Genomic DNA, 18,007 nt, shown 5'->3' with positions numbered 1-18,007 from the left:
ACTGAGGTTTCAGGGACTTTTGAGATATAATTTAAAATGATAAAAACATGATCTTTTAGGAAACAAAATTAAAGATTAAATATTTTATGAAGAAATAAATGCCCACTTTTTGTCAAAAGGTTTGTGCTATAAGGGGAAAAAAATAAAGAAGGAAATTTGCAATTAAATTTTCAAACTGAGATCCTGGACTAAAGAAGCATATAACTGAAGCTACAATTTTCATTGGTTCTTCTGGAATAATTTGTTTGGTTAGATTAGTACGAACAAATTAGATTAGTACGAATGAATAGATGTTGCTTAGAAATGAGCAGAACATCTAGGTCAGAGGTTTCCAAACTTTTTTTCTCGTGGACCACTTTCAAAGTTTTACTATTTTCGGTAGACCCTCTGCTTCTACATTTCTACTGTATTCTCAAAACTCCTAAAAAATATCACCCTAAATTGGGGGTGTTAAGAAGAAAAAAAAAAGTAGCACATTTTCAGTTTCAAAAAAGTAGCACAGCGCAAGTCGCATTTCATGCCTTTGCAGGTCTAAACAAGCATCCTGGACGAGCGGGCGGACGGGCGGCACTTTGGAAGTCTCGATATATGGTGTCGAATATTTCTGAGTACCTACCTAGTGAATGATGCTACCTACCTACGTTGATAGGTAAATCCAAGCCAAAATTTTTGTTCTTTATTATGAAAACCAGGAAATTTTTCGTGGACCCCCAATTACAACTTCAGAACCCCAGTTTTATTTTCACGTCTACGTGGACCCCCGTGTGGTCTCCTATGGACCCAAAGGGGTCCACCTGGACCACTTTGGGAACCTATGATCTAGGCTGTCATATCGGGAATGTAGTCAGCATTGTCTGACAAAGAGTTTTACATTGCAAATATTTCTTTCATTTTGAAATTTTCATTCAGTTCGCTTATTTTATATTAAAACAGAAAATGACATTATAAATTCTGAATTTCCTTTACCACCAATTCTTCTAATAAAGTAGGACACTTCAAAAATGACGATGAGTAGATTCCAGTATGGTGGTTGGTGCTCGTCATCCTGGTGCATACAAAAAAAAAAAAAAAAGGTGGAAGTTGGCTACCTCCTATCGATTATGGAACTTATTTTCCATGGGAGTACTGTGGCCGTTGATGGTCCTTAGGACTCATCCACAGTTCCCGCCAGTGTTGCTGTCCCGGAAGTCCGGTCATCCATCTGCCTTAGGGCGGATCGGATTCAATTCGTGATTACTACTAATTCTCTTAAAATATGATTAAAATATTTTTTATGTTTATTGATACTCATTAGATTCAGAGATCTCCAATTATAAAAAAAAATATTAAAATATGCATTATATTTTAGACAATCATTTTTCCCAGAATATCAACAATGGTTTAATAAGTTACATATAAAATGCTAAAAAATAATTTATGAATTAAATTATTGAAATAAAAAAAATTAGTATAATACGTTTCCTTTTTCACTCTCCTTGATCACCTTGTCTCTCAATTGGTCAACTATATACATCAAATGCTTCGTAACATCCGTTTTCTTTATCACATTCAAAATACCTAAAAATCATTGTGTAAGAATTAAAACATATTATACAAACATTAACATTATAAATATGACTGAACCAGCAAAAGTTGTCACCACAAAACTTTCTCGAATACTCTGTAATAAACTGTCCTGTCAGGAAATCTCTTACATTTCATTGGCGTACGATAGTTACGAAATATTAATTTTTGGCGTGAATTAAAAAATTTTCCTTCATTTCTCGTGTCATCCTTAGTGAATTATTTGGCCATTAATTCCTGGCGTGCCTTATTAATATCTAAAAATTGAATATAAACTTTAAATACATTATTCTCAAAAACTGGACTCAAAACTGTCACACAATTACATTCCAAATTTGATAGATCTAAGATACTACAGTTTTGAAATATCGCATTTATATGTTTCTGAAAATACAGACCGATAGACAATTAATTCGCTTCTGAATTCGGCTGAAAATGTGCCGGGTGTCTACATTATAGATTTTAAATCTCAGCTCTACATTTTATCAATTTAGCTCTCTTCGTTTTGTAATTATCGAGCTAACTTATATTCGAGCTGCCAGACAGACAGACTTTCTCTCAACAGAATTTACTCAAACTCCGATTGGTTTGGTTATATTAAAGTCGCGTTTGAAGCAACACTAGGGCTATTTTAGGGCGAACCTCGTCATTTTGAACCGCGATCAGATGACGAGGACGACACCTGAGCTGGCACCCCCCTCCCCACACCACACCACACCACACCAGCGGGAGGACGTTTGGTCAGGACAGATTTAACGTGCAACAGACCCCCTTACACGACGGTTCGGAATCGGGTCACGAACCTGAAACTCTCCGGTTCCGAAGCTGAGACTTTACCACCAGGCCACCGCGGTCCCCATTATATTCAGGGGAGATCCTGTCTATTAATAAGGATAGTTACATGACTTCATGCTGATGTATTTGCTTCTTCATTCCATTAGAATATTAGATGAACGAGAAAATACCGGGCATTCCAAAAATGATGAAAATAAAATGAATTTAAAATGAAAATAAAATTTAAAAAATAGAATGCGATTGAAATATTGTTTCCTGTCTTACGTCAAAAAATTAGGTAATTTTATTCCACCAAATTGCAAATTTAGTTAACGTTGTCACCAAAAGATGGCGCAACAGGTGATCTGTAAGAGATGAAGTTCAAACGAAGTACTCAAGATCTCTTTTTTCCTAGAGACTGCGCCAAGTTGTTGCTGCAAATGGGGGCTGCACTGAAAACATCGTTGTTTAATTTTTTGCAAGAGTCCTTGTAACATTTTCATACCGATTTTCATTTCTCCTGTTTTACCACATCAGATGTTTGTGTTTGTGGCAATTTTAATTAAATTTGCAATTTGGTGGGACAAAATTCAATGATCTCCCAAGTATAAGGCTGCAAACTATGCATTTTTGCCGCTATAAATACATGGGCATGCTTTTTCTTTCAAGTTCTGACGAACTATAAATTAGGAAAAAATACTTTGAGAAAACAAATGAATATATATATATATATATATATATATATATATATATATATATATATATATATATATATATATATATATAACCAACCAAATGTTATAAAATAATCATGTTACATTTCTATATAATCACCGTGAAAAATTCAAGCATTTGTCATACCGGTGGATCAGATTTCCGAGCCATCGCCTTTCAGAAGAATTTGCCATTAGTACTATGAGATTGGCTTTAACGTTCCTTTTAAATTCCTAATTAACATAGAATTTTCTGTATGAAGGAGGGTTCTTTTTTTTTGTATTTTTGTGGTCCCCTAGAACTTTCAAAAGGAGGATGCACTTCTTTAGAAACATAACATACACAGAGATGAATAACGGGGTTCGTGTTTAGTCCCCTTTCATTATATGAAAAAAGAAATAAAGGAAAATAAATTTTTCTTACCTTTTGCATCTGCCCGACCAAGGTCATGGACCAGAACGGCACATCCATCTTTATCGTAACAAGCAAAGCTCAAAGGAACATATTTAATCATAAACTAAAAAAAAAAAAATGTAATTAAATATCACATGTAATATGCATGGTTTTCTATTGATATTCTAGTAAAATTATGAGGGTGGCTGGAAGAAATAACAAAAATAAAACAGAGGCAGTGGTCTCCCGTAATTGTTCTTGTATATTCTCTAACAAATATGTCATTCCTGCCCCACCCGCATAAGAAAAAGAAGATATTAAAAAGGCCATGCTGTTGTTGTTTCTTATGGCACTTGAAATGGACAGGCCCGCTGTTACGAAGACAGAGATTTTAAGCCGGTGGGGGAGCGTCTCTTGTTTTTATAGTAGCGCCATCTTGGGCCAAGAGAAAGACTTTGCTACACACACGTCACAACCCTTTTTTACAGGGTAGACTTCATTCTAGCATTTCATTCACTAATCGACCGATCGTAATTTAGACCTGAATCAGAGAACGATCACCCCTGATCCAGTACCCCTAGTGGTATTACAATCTACATGGAGGACTGATTTACACTCGCGTCAGCCACCAAGCACACGGGGAATCTTCGGCTTGCGGGGTTCGAACTCTCAACCAAAGGGATGCGAATCCAACGCTCTACCAACCAGGCTATCCCGGCTAGAAACTCAGTGAAAGGTACAAATGCTTACATGTTATTTATTTTTTGTTTTGTTTTGTTCAGGGACCCGCTTATGAAAATTTTGTGCCACATAGTATTGTGAAGAAACCGAATATACACTTTTGAAGTCTATATTCTGATCTTTTGAAACAAAATCTAGATACAGAACTACAACTTTAACAACAAAATCCATATGAAATTTCATTTCTCTCAGTGATTGGGTTATTGTACTATCGCGTGTGCATGCAAGGGGATACACAGGTTCATAAAAAATCACACCCTTGACGGATTTAGTTTGAAATTTGAACTAATGAACATAAAATACTAAACTCGTGCTTTTCAAAACTGAACATAAAATGCTAAAACCGAGTAATAAATTCCATTAAGTTGATGCGTTTTTCAATTATCGCACTTGCGTACATACGACAGACATATGTTTAATCTCTGGGCAAATTAATTCGAAATTTGATACAAATCTATAATTTAGATGCCAAATCTATGTATAAAATTTTATTTACCTGGATCAGCTAGGCAGACATTGGTCAATTTATTCAATGTAACTACATATCAAAATTCATCAAATGTGTTCCAGTTATCAACAAACAGACATTTCAAAGAAGTCTAAAATGTGGAGATTCATTAAAATTTCAAATTCAAAATTTTTGACGATTATATTTCTTGTGTGAGAAAGAACATTTGACAGTAGAAAGAACAGACAGTAGTAGTAGAAAGAACATTTGAGACTCAAATAAATAAATAATTAACAAACTTTAAATAAAGTAAAAGTTATCATTGGAGGTAACTTTTATATCACAGTTTAAGAACATTGATATCTTCAAAAGAAAACCAGAAGAACAACCATGCCCGAATCGGGACGCCAGATTACGGGGAAGACGCGCTCCCTCTATGCCAGGATGCCGGTTATCAAATGAATGACATACAAAACATCATATTACATTTTAATACTGGATCTCTTTCATTTACTTGTAGTTAACAGTATTCTACAGTTTTATATTAACTGAGCATGCATAGATGTTTCTAAAATATTCAAGAATTATAAATTACTGTAAATACTGCATAAATCACTAAACTTTATCAGTTGCCTATGATATTTTTTTCGATGACGGATATAGCCATTTTAGAAAATATTTCAGTTTCGTGAAATTCAGTTTATATTCCTCAAAATTCCAATTAACTAAAAACGCTATTTATCGTAAAATAGTTTAAGAAATAGAAGAGTTTTGCTTCAGTTTCAGAACATTTTAATGCAAGAAGTCGGAACTAAACCAGGCATTAGACTCACCTCTGATGGTTGATAATCTGTTAGTATTGTGTCTACTCCCAATTCTTTTCTCCAGGCTATATGCTAAAAACAGCAAGAAAGAACTTCGTGTAAATGAAATTGCTATAGATTAATTCATTAATATTCTGAGCCAAGACTTCTACATATAAAATGCAATGTGGGTTGAAAGAAATGGAATAAGTTAATTCAAGAAATGCGAGACATTTTACAACAAATTCTTGTTTTGATTTTTGCCAAAAGTAACATTGCATGAATAAGCAAGCATTAAAAAAAAGTTTAATACTTTATAAATATTAAACAGATTGCAAAAATAGTATCATTCACAAAATGTAAAGAAAAATATATAATTTTTTACATGTCTTTAAATTGCAAACACAGATTTTACTTCATTTCAATTTTTTCCCAGTTCTGCAGATATCGTCATTTTTATACGGATTTTAATTTTAAAATAGGTATAATTGTAAATGTGCATTATTTTTCTAGAAATTTCTCACAAGAAAGGGGATAATTTGCAAAAAAGAGATACAAATCGTTCAAAAGTTTAAAAATAATAAAATATTTGGAAAAAAAAGGAAAAAAAAAAAAACAACTCTTTATATGAAAATTAAAAATTGTCCAAAAGAGCTGCTGTCAGTTCATAAAAAAATATTCACAAATAAACCATGTAAAAGCAGGTGAAGAATTTTCAGAAAATATTAAGACAAAGTGACTTAATGATATGAAAGGGTAAATATAATAAGATTGATGGATACAGGATGCATTCAAATAACGGCGGCGTTGCACTAATAAAGAGCTTAATATTTACTTTAAATAACAATTAGAATTATAGCTAAAACAATCTATGCATATATTGTCACAAGAGTTGTAAAAATGTTGCAAAATAACAAGGAAAGTGTCTTACTTCCTACATTTTTCTTTATATTATAAGCAAATATTATGGTTCACGATTTCATACTTCTTGAGAGATCCGAACAGAATTTGGCATACATGTTTCTTAGGACATAGAAAAACAACGTATGCTACTAGAAAATGTCCAAAGGGTCCAAAATGGGATGGAATGGATGCTAAATGACTTTAAACTTTTCCATCATAACTTTGAAACATATCATAGCATAAAAATAATTTTTATACCAACTGAAATTTAAAAAAAAATTACCTATTAGAGATATAAATTTCATTTCTGTATAATTAATTTTGTATAACAGACTGATTAAGTCATCGTTCTGAATTTAATAATTTCAGTTATCAATATTAATAATTAAACTTTAACATTAATAGTTCAATTATAACTTTAAAGAAATACGAAATTTTTAAAGAATGATAATTATAAATTTAATATTTAATCATTTATGAAAGATAGATATGGCATTTCATAACAATATCAAGACCACATTTGATGTAATTTGGATTTCTAATGATAATAGATGTTTGTCCTTCAGGCTTAGAAAGTTTTTAAAACTGATTATTATGATATTTCATTAATTATCAATTCTACAATTATATAGCAGAAAAGTTGAAAAATTAAAAGTTTATCCATTTAATTTAAAACGAAATATGAGGAATATGTATATTGTCATAAATATGTGATGTTGCTTCTTAGCATGGTTAGTTCTGCCGTAGGAAAGATCGTTTTAAGATCCAGCTCTATTGGATACTGATCGGATGCCGGATCAGTGACAACACGGCGTGGCGACAGACTTAACTACAGTTTGGCGATTAGGTGACGAATTTGGAGTCTTTGGCGAAAAAATAGATAATACTGGAATCTTCAATAATTTTGGCATTACAAGCATTAGGAGCCGAGATATGCTTGATTGTTCCAGAACCTTCGCTGCCCTGCTCCGGAAACTATAAATGGCCGGCAGTCTGAACCGAAGACAATCGTGTAGAGTGTCTCCAAGAGGTTTAGAGTTGCAGAGCGAGTCAACGGCGAATTAGTTGGATCCGTCCAGGGAAGCGCAAGTGTTGAGTAGAATTCAAGTGATTGGTGAATTGAGCTGTGTGCCGAATCCTGGAGTTTATTTTAGAAGCAGCATCGTGTCATGTGTGAAGTAGCCCGTTGTGTAGTAGTGAGTCGACAGGTGGAAAAAGTTAAAGCGATGAGACAGTGGAGAATTGCAGACGTTTGGAGAGATCGTAGACTAAAGCTACATAGATTCCCTCCTCCTGCTGATTTCTGTCTGGCTGCTTTGTGTGCTGTGATTGTTGTTAGCTACCTATTACTTCTTATGGGCTGTTGTTTGTATTAAGTCTACTGCTGTGTATTGCTTGTGTGTTTCTAGGCTGTGTATTTGTCGTCTCTTTATTCCTGTCATTGTGTTAATAAAGCCACCATTAATTACTGAGGCCAGTTAATTGTGTTATACCATACATCCACAACAAGCGAATTCATTGAATTTACGGACTTAGTGGAGGAAGTTCCGTAACAATGTATTAACATATATACCAAATGTATTGGTGATAAAATGGTTATTTGATCAGAACTTGATTTGGCTTAAATTCAACTGTAAATAAAACGTTTTCTTTCCAAAAAAATCCTCGCATAGTTTCTTATCGAAAATGGTTTTCTTGCAATTACAAATTTTAAACACATTTATTTGACTACCTACTTTATGATTGTGCAGATACGATTTTATGATTCATTCATCGATCATTTTCTAATGCTCTAAAATTGTGAAATTCTATAAACTTTTCCTCGACAGCATTAACCATTTTAATATTTTAACAATTTAATTATCAATTAAATAATTAGTTGATTTCGAAACAGTGGCGCCATCTGGAAGCGAGCTTGAAAGGGAACGGAATTTATTGTACATCATTGGATGCTATCATTTGCTATGTATTAAAATGTTTAAAATAAAGTGTACTTACTTTTCTTAGCATAGCTTCAGCTTGTTCCAGATTAAAATTCCGTGCTAAAATAAATGAAAATCATTTTAAGCATACAGTGCGCTTTTAAAAATACTTCAGCTTCAATTTTTTTATGTATATATTCGTTTCTGCCGAGAATACAGATATAATCTTGGGGAAATGACGAAGAGAAAATGACACTGAAAAGTTTACCTTTAGCAAATCGGTAAAAAAGAGACACATCTTCCAGCATTTTTGGACTCAAGTCATTAATTGTTCGTGCTTTCAACTGAAAAATATCAAACAAATTTTAAAATTGTTCATTAATTTAAAAGTTTGAAAAATATAAAGAAGTGAAAAGATTTTAATGCATTTGTAAGATACTCGTATTTTTAGAATGAGTGAAATCTGTTTCAGAAATCAGATTGTGCTTTTCTAATTATTTTTAATTTGATTATTTTCATATAGAAATAATTAGAAAATAAACAATTTCAGGATCAAAATTTTGATAATTTCAGATCTCCCTACAGTCAGAAAAATCAATCTTAAGGAATTATAAATGTATTTATCTATTTGTGAGAGCGATAATTCTAAAACGCAATAGTCTAGATGGGTGTCATTTGCTTTACTGGTTTCCCAGCAGAAAACAATATTTTTGTTCAATTTTCGATGCAATATTTCTAAAGCAAATCAATTAATACCAAGTAATCAATTTGATTACTGGAACAATTTGAACAAACAAAATTATTTTGGCACTATTTTAATTACAAATATAATATAAAAAAATTCTCATTTCACCGTACTGTTTTTTCTTAGTTTTCCTAAACTGTTTTGCATAAACTTAAGAACATAACTTATTTTTATTTTTTACTTTACATTTTAAATAAATTCCATCGATCATTCATACATTTAAAATGATAAAAGATAATCTGTTTGTTTAGAAATTAAAATAATTCAGATTAATTTTAAGATAAAATAAGTAGGTTATTAAACTTTCTGAATGATAATGGCTTTTACGCATTAGTTAAAGGTTCAGAGACTTTTGAATCACTGTTATCTGTTATTAAATAAAAATACAGTTAACTTATTATGTTAACTTATTAATATTATTAACTTATTAATACAGTTAACTTATTATTATTAACTAAAAAGCAACCCATTATATGATATTATTATCTTTGACTTTCACTTTTCTATTGTTGATGGGATCAATGCTACTAGCTTAAAAAATGATATTTGCTTTCTCAATAAGTTCATGGATTATGTGATAAAGGTACTAATGATTTCATTACACAGAAAATTTATTTAAAAATCCCTTTTTTCATATTATAATCATTATAAGTAATTTACACATTTTTATCAGTGCCTTTGTGTTGAACTAGTTGAAATTAAGTGTTTATGAAATCCCATTTATTCAAAAACATGTTAAAAATTATTTGTTTTACTTAAGTCTGTATACAAATACACTTTATAATCCCATTAAGATTCAAATTTCTTCTTTTAATACAATAACTTGGCAAACCTGAATCAGAAAATGGGATAGTTGCGACAATTTAGAAGTTTATCTTTTCTCTCAAATTCTTACATGCCTTTTTTTCAAGTTGAGTGTTTTCTACGTTTAATTTTGTTTCAGTTAGTTTTCTTGTTGTTGCTTATGGCACTTTTCAAGCCCGCTGAAGAACTGTCAGCGATTTAAGCCGAGTGTGCAGTAGCTTCTGAGATCAAAGGCCCCTGAGTACCCGAGGGCAGGAGCTCATATGAAGGCGTACCCACATTCGCTTCTTTCACACACTTCACAGAAAAAACACGGTGTAGAAAACAACCATGCCCGAACCAGGACTCGAACCAGGGAATCCCAGATCATAGGGAAGACGCGCACCTCTAGCCAGGTCGCCTATTCAATTAGTTTTAGTAAGTGTTTAGTTAATAAATATTTCAGATAAACAAACGCATTAGGACCAAATTAGGAAGCCTCAAATATCAAAAATCCAATTCTCAATGATAGTATTTAAATGAATTCTCCTTTTTCTTCAGTGGTTAGTAAGGAAATTACAAATGTAAAAGCATTGAAAAGCTATAAAATCTCTGAAATAATCATCGAGAATAGAATTTAAGTGCATCCTCTCAAAGAAATCAAGACACCAAACTTTACTGATCATTGATGAGGAAGATAATATACTTGAACAAGTCTTTTAGCAGGCTGGGATAAGACGAAGAGCATCAGACCTTCTGATGCTCTTCTGAAATGTTATTCATATTCTAATATTCTAGGGGGGCGCGGTGGCCTGGTGGTAAGATCTCGGCTGCGGAACCGGAGGGTTTCAGATTCATGTCCCGATTCCACCGAAGAACCGTCGTGTAAGGGGGGGGGGTCTGTTGCACGTTAAATTCGTCATGACCAAACGTCCTCCCGCTGGTGTGGTGTGGAGAGGGGGGTTGCCAGTTCAGGTGTCGTCCTCGTCATCTGACCTAGGTTCAAAATTACGAGGTCCATCCCAAAATAGCCCTAGTGTTGCTTTAAACGGGACGTTAATATAACTAAACTAAACAAAACTTACATTCTAGGAAAGAAATTCGACAACTATACAATTGATGGAACAAGACCAACTCTTCCCAGCATTCCCATAGGTATTCAAATAAGATATTAAGGATTCGTAAGTTGAAGAATAATTAGAGGAATAATCATAACAGCCGAGATGTAAATGATTATTTTTAGTGATATATGCCGAACATGAGGGAATATTGATAAACATTGATGACGCCATTTTTAGGGAATTGATAAACATTGATGACGCCATTTTTAGGGAATTGATAAACATTGATGACGCCATTTTTAGGGAATTGATACCACAGTTCTCCAAAATTGAAGATTGGAAAGCTTGATGTAGTAAAGTTCTTGTGGAAAAAGAGTGTCAAATAGTTTGTAGATGAACTTAACTCAAATGTATGGAGACGAAGAAACTGAAGTATTATACACTCGCATGAATGAGTGACAGTTTTAATGAATGCACATGATATCTTGTACATAAATTCCCTCCTTACATTAAAAGATGTGAGAAATTTACCTTTTTGGAAGAAAGAGCAGAATTTTTTTTTTTTAAGATTTCGAATTTTATAAATTTTAAACATTACATTTTTTGTTTGTTTTGAAAGATTTTGCATATATCTCTTTAGAATAAAACAATGCAATGTAACTAATAAGCAAATATTTTGATTATAAAAAATATTTTTTTTCTTACGAATTTTGGGGATTATGATTCGTTTAAACATAGTTGGTGAATTTGTCTCTATTCCAAGGTAATTTTCACAAAACTGTCTTTTTTTTAAACACACATCAAAACATGACTGTTACATTTCTATAGAATGTAAAATTAGCCACCGAGTTAATTAATAGTTTAAGATGGTTTTGATTTATTTTTATATATGTCTAAATTAAAAAGCAGTTATATGAAAAGATAAATGTCCCAAAGTTGTCTCTATTTACATTAATATTAAAGGATAATGTATGTCTGTGCATGTATGTGTGTATGTCTTTTGAGTATGTTGATGTTCTACAGACAGACCGTTCGACTAAGAATTACCGAATTTGTTATTGATATAATTCGGTGGTTTAGAATGAGATCCCGAAGGGATTTTTAAAATTGCAATGAAATAAAGTTAAAGGTGATTTTGAAGTTTATATATAATAACTGCTGAAAATATTACTGCATAAATCTAATTTATATAATATTTTTAAATTTTAAAAATTTTGCCTTTTTAATTATGACAATTTTTTTCATGGAAGTTTTCAGAGATTTAATAATGTTTTTTTAAATATATGTTTTGCAATATTATAAATAATACTTTAATACTTATAATAAAATTGAAGTAATATTCATAGTTTCATGAGATATTTATTCATGGGATTATCTTCCAGTTTTCAAATTGAAGGAAGAACGATTCTGTTTAGCCGGGATAGCCTGGTTAGTAAGGCGTTGAATGCCCATTCCTTCGGTTGCTAGTTCGAAACCCGACGGCCGAAGACTCTCCGAGTGTGTGGTGACTAGCACACATATAAATCTGTCGTGGTCCCAAAGTTCTCCAGGTTGAAAGTAATACCATTGGGGGTACTGGTTCAGAGATAATAGTTCTCTGATTCAGGTCTAAATGACGATCTGTGAATGAGTGAATAAAATGCATGAATGAAGTCGGCAGCGTAAAAAGAGTTGTGACGTGTAAGCAGCTAAGTCGTACTCTTGACCCTAGTTGGCGCTACTTAAAAAACAAGAGACGCTCATTTAGCTTAAATCGGTCACAGATAACTGCCATAAATAACAATAACAGATTCTGTTTATTTCCTGGCCAGTTTACATTAGAAATAAGAAAGTGAAATTAATGCACCGCAATAGATAGCGTGCAATTAGAAGATACATGACTAGGTCAGAATAAGTGTAAACTATTAAATAATCAAGGGGATAACAACTATGCGCTTTTTAAAATTATTTTTGTGCGAAATTCGATCATTAAATAATGCCTAAGAGATTTAGCTTAAGTAAAACTAAACAAATATGCCAGGTGAATTGGCTGGTCGTCAAGAGATGTAATGAAGCGATAAAAGTAAAATTAATTTTTTGATTTCATTTTACTGGAAATAAACAAATTATTGAATCAGATAACATCTAGTATTTTTTTTATCTATATGAAAATTACTGGGATAGTTCTTTATTATTTATGACATTCTCTTGCTAAAGGAGATATTTGAATTATGTTTCAGTCTCTAAATTTATACATAATGCCCATGAAAAATATAATATTAGTAAACGTAAGCTGCTTTTAAAAAACTTTCATGGTGGATTACCCATTGGGAGACAAATATTTTGCCGAGTAAAAAAATGTTAGAATTTATTAATGATACAACAATAATGCTTTCTGATTTAAAATATGATGTACTAAGAGGTATCATAATCACGTTGATATTCTTTAAATATTGTTTCTATTTTATGAATATGTTTTCTTTGAAATATGTTATTTCATGAAATAACTAGATAATCTATGAAATAGATTATTTACTTCATGAAATAATTATCTATGAAATAATTAGTCTATGTAATAGATTATTAATTTCATGAAATAATTATCCATGGAATAATTAATCTATGAAATGCATTATTTAATTCAGGAAATAATTACCTATGGAATATTTAATCGAGGAAATAGATTATTTACTTCATGAAATAATTAGATATTCTACAAAATAATTGAATTATACACTTTAATGGTAATATATACACTTCGAGAAGTACTTAATATACGTAAACTAACAAAGTGAGGGGAGGGATCCAGTCTGTATGATATTTCCGATCTTCTGGATAATAAATAAATTTATTTTTCATTTATCTTTAAAGTCAAAATTGAACTATCATTAAACAGACGTAAATTATTATCAAGCCGAGGTATAGGTTACAAAATGTGATATCTCTTCAGCTATATTTTTACCCTTTGAATAAATGTATCTACTAAGTGCAAAGTTATTAATCTATTTACTAAGTGCAAAGTTATTAATTGCAGAGATGATAAAATGTATGTAATTATTCTTACAAATACAACAAACTATTACTACAAAATAGTAAAATTTATTTATTATAAATGCAACAAGAGATATTTGCTATGACTTGTCAAATTATGGACTGGTTAGCATTTTAAATTAAGTCTTATTATAACCTCTTCAATTTTGAATGTATGAACAAAAATACTCTAATGTTGCCCTTTATAAATCTCAAATTTAACACATGGGTTGAATTAAATTTTCTGAATAGTTACATTTTTCAATAAAATTTTGTTTTGAAAAAAAAAGGGCTCTAAAATTGGGTTAAAGTTACCATAATGTAATTTTAACCCAATTTTATTATCAAAATTAGTTTTGAATTTTGTTTATTTATAATGAACAACGTTCTCTGTTTCATTCTAACATTTTTAAATATTTACTGCCAAATTTCAGCCATTTTTATTTATAAATTTATGCACATGTAACTTAAAAGTGTCATTAATTAAAATAAACTGAAAGATAAAAATTATATGGAATTTTACCTCTTCAACCACTTTTTTTTCTTCACATGTCATGTTATCCATTGTGATAATGCTGCAAATACAAACTCCTCTGAAAAAAAAGTAACGAATTTGAATCAGATTAAGAAAAGACTGTTTATTTAAAATTGTATGTAACATAGTAACGAGATTCTTATTTTACGTTTCGTTATATTTTCTAAAATAAGAAATATGCATGGAGAAAGAAGGAATAGATAACCAACAAAACTATTGTAAATTATGCAAACAATACCATTGGTAAAAAATTGTCCTTGAGTATTTAAAAGACCGTCAAATATTAGACTTATTTCCCTTTGATATTATGTCTGTCTCTGTTTCTGTGTCTACTATAATATAGAAAAGAAAAGAACGAAATGAACTGATTGTAATCATCACGTGCAAAGTGCTTATCGGTAAAGTCATTGACACGTTGACTGTCGCTTGATTCACTTGGTTCATGGTTGCTATCTAATTATATAAGCATTTCCGCACTATGGTTAAGAGATAGCACAAAGGGGGATCATTTGATTAGGTCTGAATATCAGCCGTGGATTGTGGCCGTAATCGTGTTGATCCATAAAACTACCATTTAAAAAAAGTTTTTAAATTTTTATTTTGAAATCCTTTTTTTAAAGAAAAATGTATTAAATTACTCTGTTGGAAGTCATACTCGTTCATAATCATGTTATGAAGGAGAAGGTTGGGTCTCCTACTGGTGCTAATAGCTAGAATCATTAAATCCCAATGATATTCCAGATAAAAGAAAAACAGCAATAAATATCTTGCATTTATATTTTAAAGATAATATCCTCATAATGGCAACAACCAATATGAGGAAAGTTTGCACAGTTTAATTTGGCACTTTATACATAAATGTTTGGATCTTTTCCCATAGTTTCTTTTGAGATCTGAACCAGTAAGACAGCATTCAACGGATTTAGAACTGATGAAACCCTATTGCTGTTTATTCTCTTTTTTCTTGTAGGAAAGTCTGCATCGTGCCGGTAATTTATGATTAAAGAGGTTCGTCAGAGAAGAGTCAAAAGGCTCTCTTGCATATAAGTAGGATTGCATGAAATGAATGCATCGAGGCCACAGGTTCTTAACGGGGACAGTATCACTCTCCAGTGGAAGATGGTAGAGGAACCAGAGGTAAAACAGCTTGAAAAGGAGGAGATACGAGTCCTAATGTGCTGCCGTGGCATATCTACTTATTTAGGAAATTAATATAATAACATACATGAATTAATACATTTATATATTGGTCAAGATTAAATGAATATATCGAGTTGGGATTTAGATTCTTTCACGCAAGGAGATGCAGCAAAATCAGAAGATTTAAACTAGAGGGAGTGGTCTTTCATAAGCATTCGCCTACACTATCCAATAAAAATTACTTTTATGAATTATTATTTATACATAAAAATTTTAAAAAATTAAAATATTTTATTATAAATTATTTTATTTATATTTTTATACCAGATTTTCAACCTTTCGAAAGGTATGGCATGATAGTGAGTAATAGTACGAAATTTAGATCTTTGGCATGAATCAATCATTTCACTGACGTATTTCTATGCATTTTAGACACATTTTTGATGGCCGATCGATATCAAAATTTGGTACAAAACTACAGTTGTAGTCAAAACGCAGCATAAGGAATTTCAATGATTAATATTATTGCATTTATGATTTATTTTTTATACGCATGCAAAAGAGCAGACTCAAAAAAAATCAACTTTTTAAAAGATTTGGTTTCAAATTTTAGATGGAAAAACCTTGCACTAAATTAGATATATTTAGATATCCTCATTTTTTTAAGTTATAGAGTTCATTTATACAAATAGACAGACAGACTTCGTATGAACGAATTTCATTCAAAATTTGATGGAAATCATTTTACGTCACTGAGAGTGGCAATTTACAATTGTTAATAAATTGGAAGATTATGTAATAAAATGTTAAAACCAAATCTCTCATTATTAGTTTTTATTATAATTGTGTATTTTTATCTCATTATTATTGTTTATATTTAATATGCATATTTTTATTCACACTTTTGTATGATTTGTTCATTTTTACATTTTAAAACAACAATTTTGTTAACTACATTTAATGGACATTTTTATTTCTGCGTTGTGACAGACAGACAGACAGATAAAATAGTTATAAATACTTTATAGCAATATTTTAATATTTAGAATGATTATCCATTATGGTAGAAAAGGACATTAGAATTTTGTTTACTTTCACAGGGGGTGGTGTTTCATAAAAAGTTGGGATTTCTGAATTAGACGGATAAATATGCCATTATGATTTTATTAACTAAATTATAGAAATCTGAATTAAATGTGAACCAAACTGGCGAAAAAGTGAAATTTTAAATTGTTAGCCTATTATCTTGCCTGCATTCGTGGAATCTCCAAACCATTAAGGAGTTAATGATTAAATATTAGATTTTGATACTAACAAGAAATATAGCACATATTAGACTAGATTAATCAAATTAGTAATAGTATACGTGCGCGTGCAAGCATTACTATTAAAAAAATGATAGTGAAAAGTGAAAGATAGTTAAATGAATATTCTTAAGATCTAAATCCTTCGCTTATTCTCTTTCTGAGGTTGAAAATCCGACTTCTGTTCACATCGCACAGTTTCCAAAGAATATATACAGAGAGAAACAGAGCTAATATGTTTATCTTTAATTCTTACAGCAATGAAACAGTATGCTACTATTTGGTATGCCCGACATCGCATTGGATGAAAATTTTTGCATGTTTAATATTTTTAAAATAAAAATGATTTTCTTATAAAATACTATATTATGAACAAGTTTCATTATTGTCTAAAACATTTATAAATTAAAATTAGAATATTAATTGAACTAGTCGATTTTTTAAAACCGTCCATAGTTGATTTCTCTATAAGGTATGATTATTAGTTAAATTAAAAAAGAATAAATTATATAAGAGAGAAATCAAAAAGTAGTGGTACAGTGGTTCAAAAAAATTAACATTACTTTCCAAAGAAGTTTCTATTCCTTATAAAATATATATATATATATATATATATATATATATATATATATATATATATATATATATATATATATATATATATATTAAAAACTGAAGGGCAAATTGCACAGAAATCAAACTGGGAGTTGCAAAGTTAAAATTTTGAATTTTAAGATGACGTAAAAAAAAATTTCGAGTATAATTTAGTCCGAAAGTATGTGAAAAAATTACGAAATTGCGATTAATATCTAATTAATTAAATATTTAAAATCCCATTCGAAATTTGACAACATTTTATTTTCTATCTTAAAATAAAAGTGCTCAAAATTTGGCTGAGATCGGCCTAATAATTTAGAAATAGATGTAGAACATACACATATATATACACAAGTATGATGGCTTTTTTTATTTAGGTCTGACACAAATATTGAGAATAAGCAAGAATTAAAAAAAATCAGTAAGAATTTAACGAAAATTGCGTATTACATAAAATTGCGATTCGTATTACATTTATTAATTGCTTAATGAATGAAGATATATTCAAAATTCTACTTCGATGATTTTTATTCTATCATTTCTTTAAATACAAAATGCTCCATATAGTATTG

At 30.7% G+C, this 18,007-nt stretch overlaps 1 protein-coding gene across 4 annotated transcripts in view; it reads right to left on the bottom strand.

The window, feature by feature from the left end:
• LOC129968752 (retinal-binding protein-like) overlaps positions 1–18,007 on the bottom strand; it is a 50,095-nt gene that overhangs the window by 19,782 nt on the left and 12,306 nt on the right. For 2 of the 4 annotated variants that reach the window (XM_056082970.1, XM_056082968.1), the window contains exons 2-7: positions 14,383–14,452; positions 8,530–8,605; positions 8,338–8,381; positions 5,467–5,529; positions 3,475–3,568; positions 1,457–1,557 (exon numbers count right to left, since the gene is read on the bottom strand). In XM_056082970.1, the coding sequence (XP_055938945.1) occupies positions 1,457–1,557; positions 3,475–3,568; positions 5,467–5,529; positions 8,338–8,381; positions 8,530–8,605; positions 14,383–14,424 (420 nt within the window). In that variant the 5' untranslated portion in view covers positions 14,425–14,452. Of the gene's footprint in view, positions 1–1,456; positions 1,558–3,474; positions 3,569–4,681; positions 4,785–5,466; positions 5,530–8,337; positions 8,382–8,529; positions 8,606–14,382; positions 14,453–14,632; positions 14,721–18,007 lie in introns of those variants that run through there. The other 2 variants (XM_056082969.1, XM_056082971.1) reach the window with 2 other exon arrangements.

This window comes from Argiope bruennichi, chromosome 5, assembly GCF_947563725.1.
Source record: "Argiope bruennichi chromosome 5, qqArgBrue1.1, whole genome shotgun sequence".
NCBI lineage: Eukaryota > Metazoa > Arthropoda > Arachnida > Araneae > Araneidae > Argiope > Argiope bruennichi.
The sequence above is the reverse complement of the archived record's forward strand: the minus strand, read 5'-3'. Positions and strand labels throughout refer to the sequence as shown.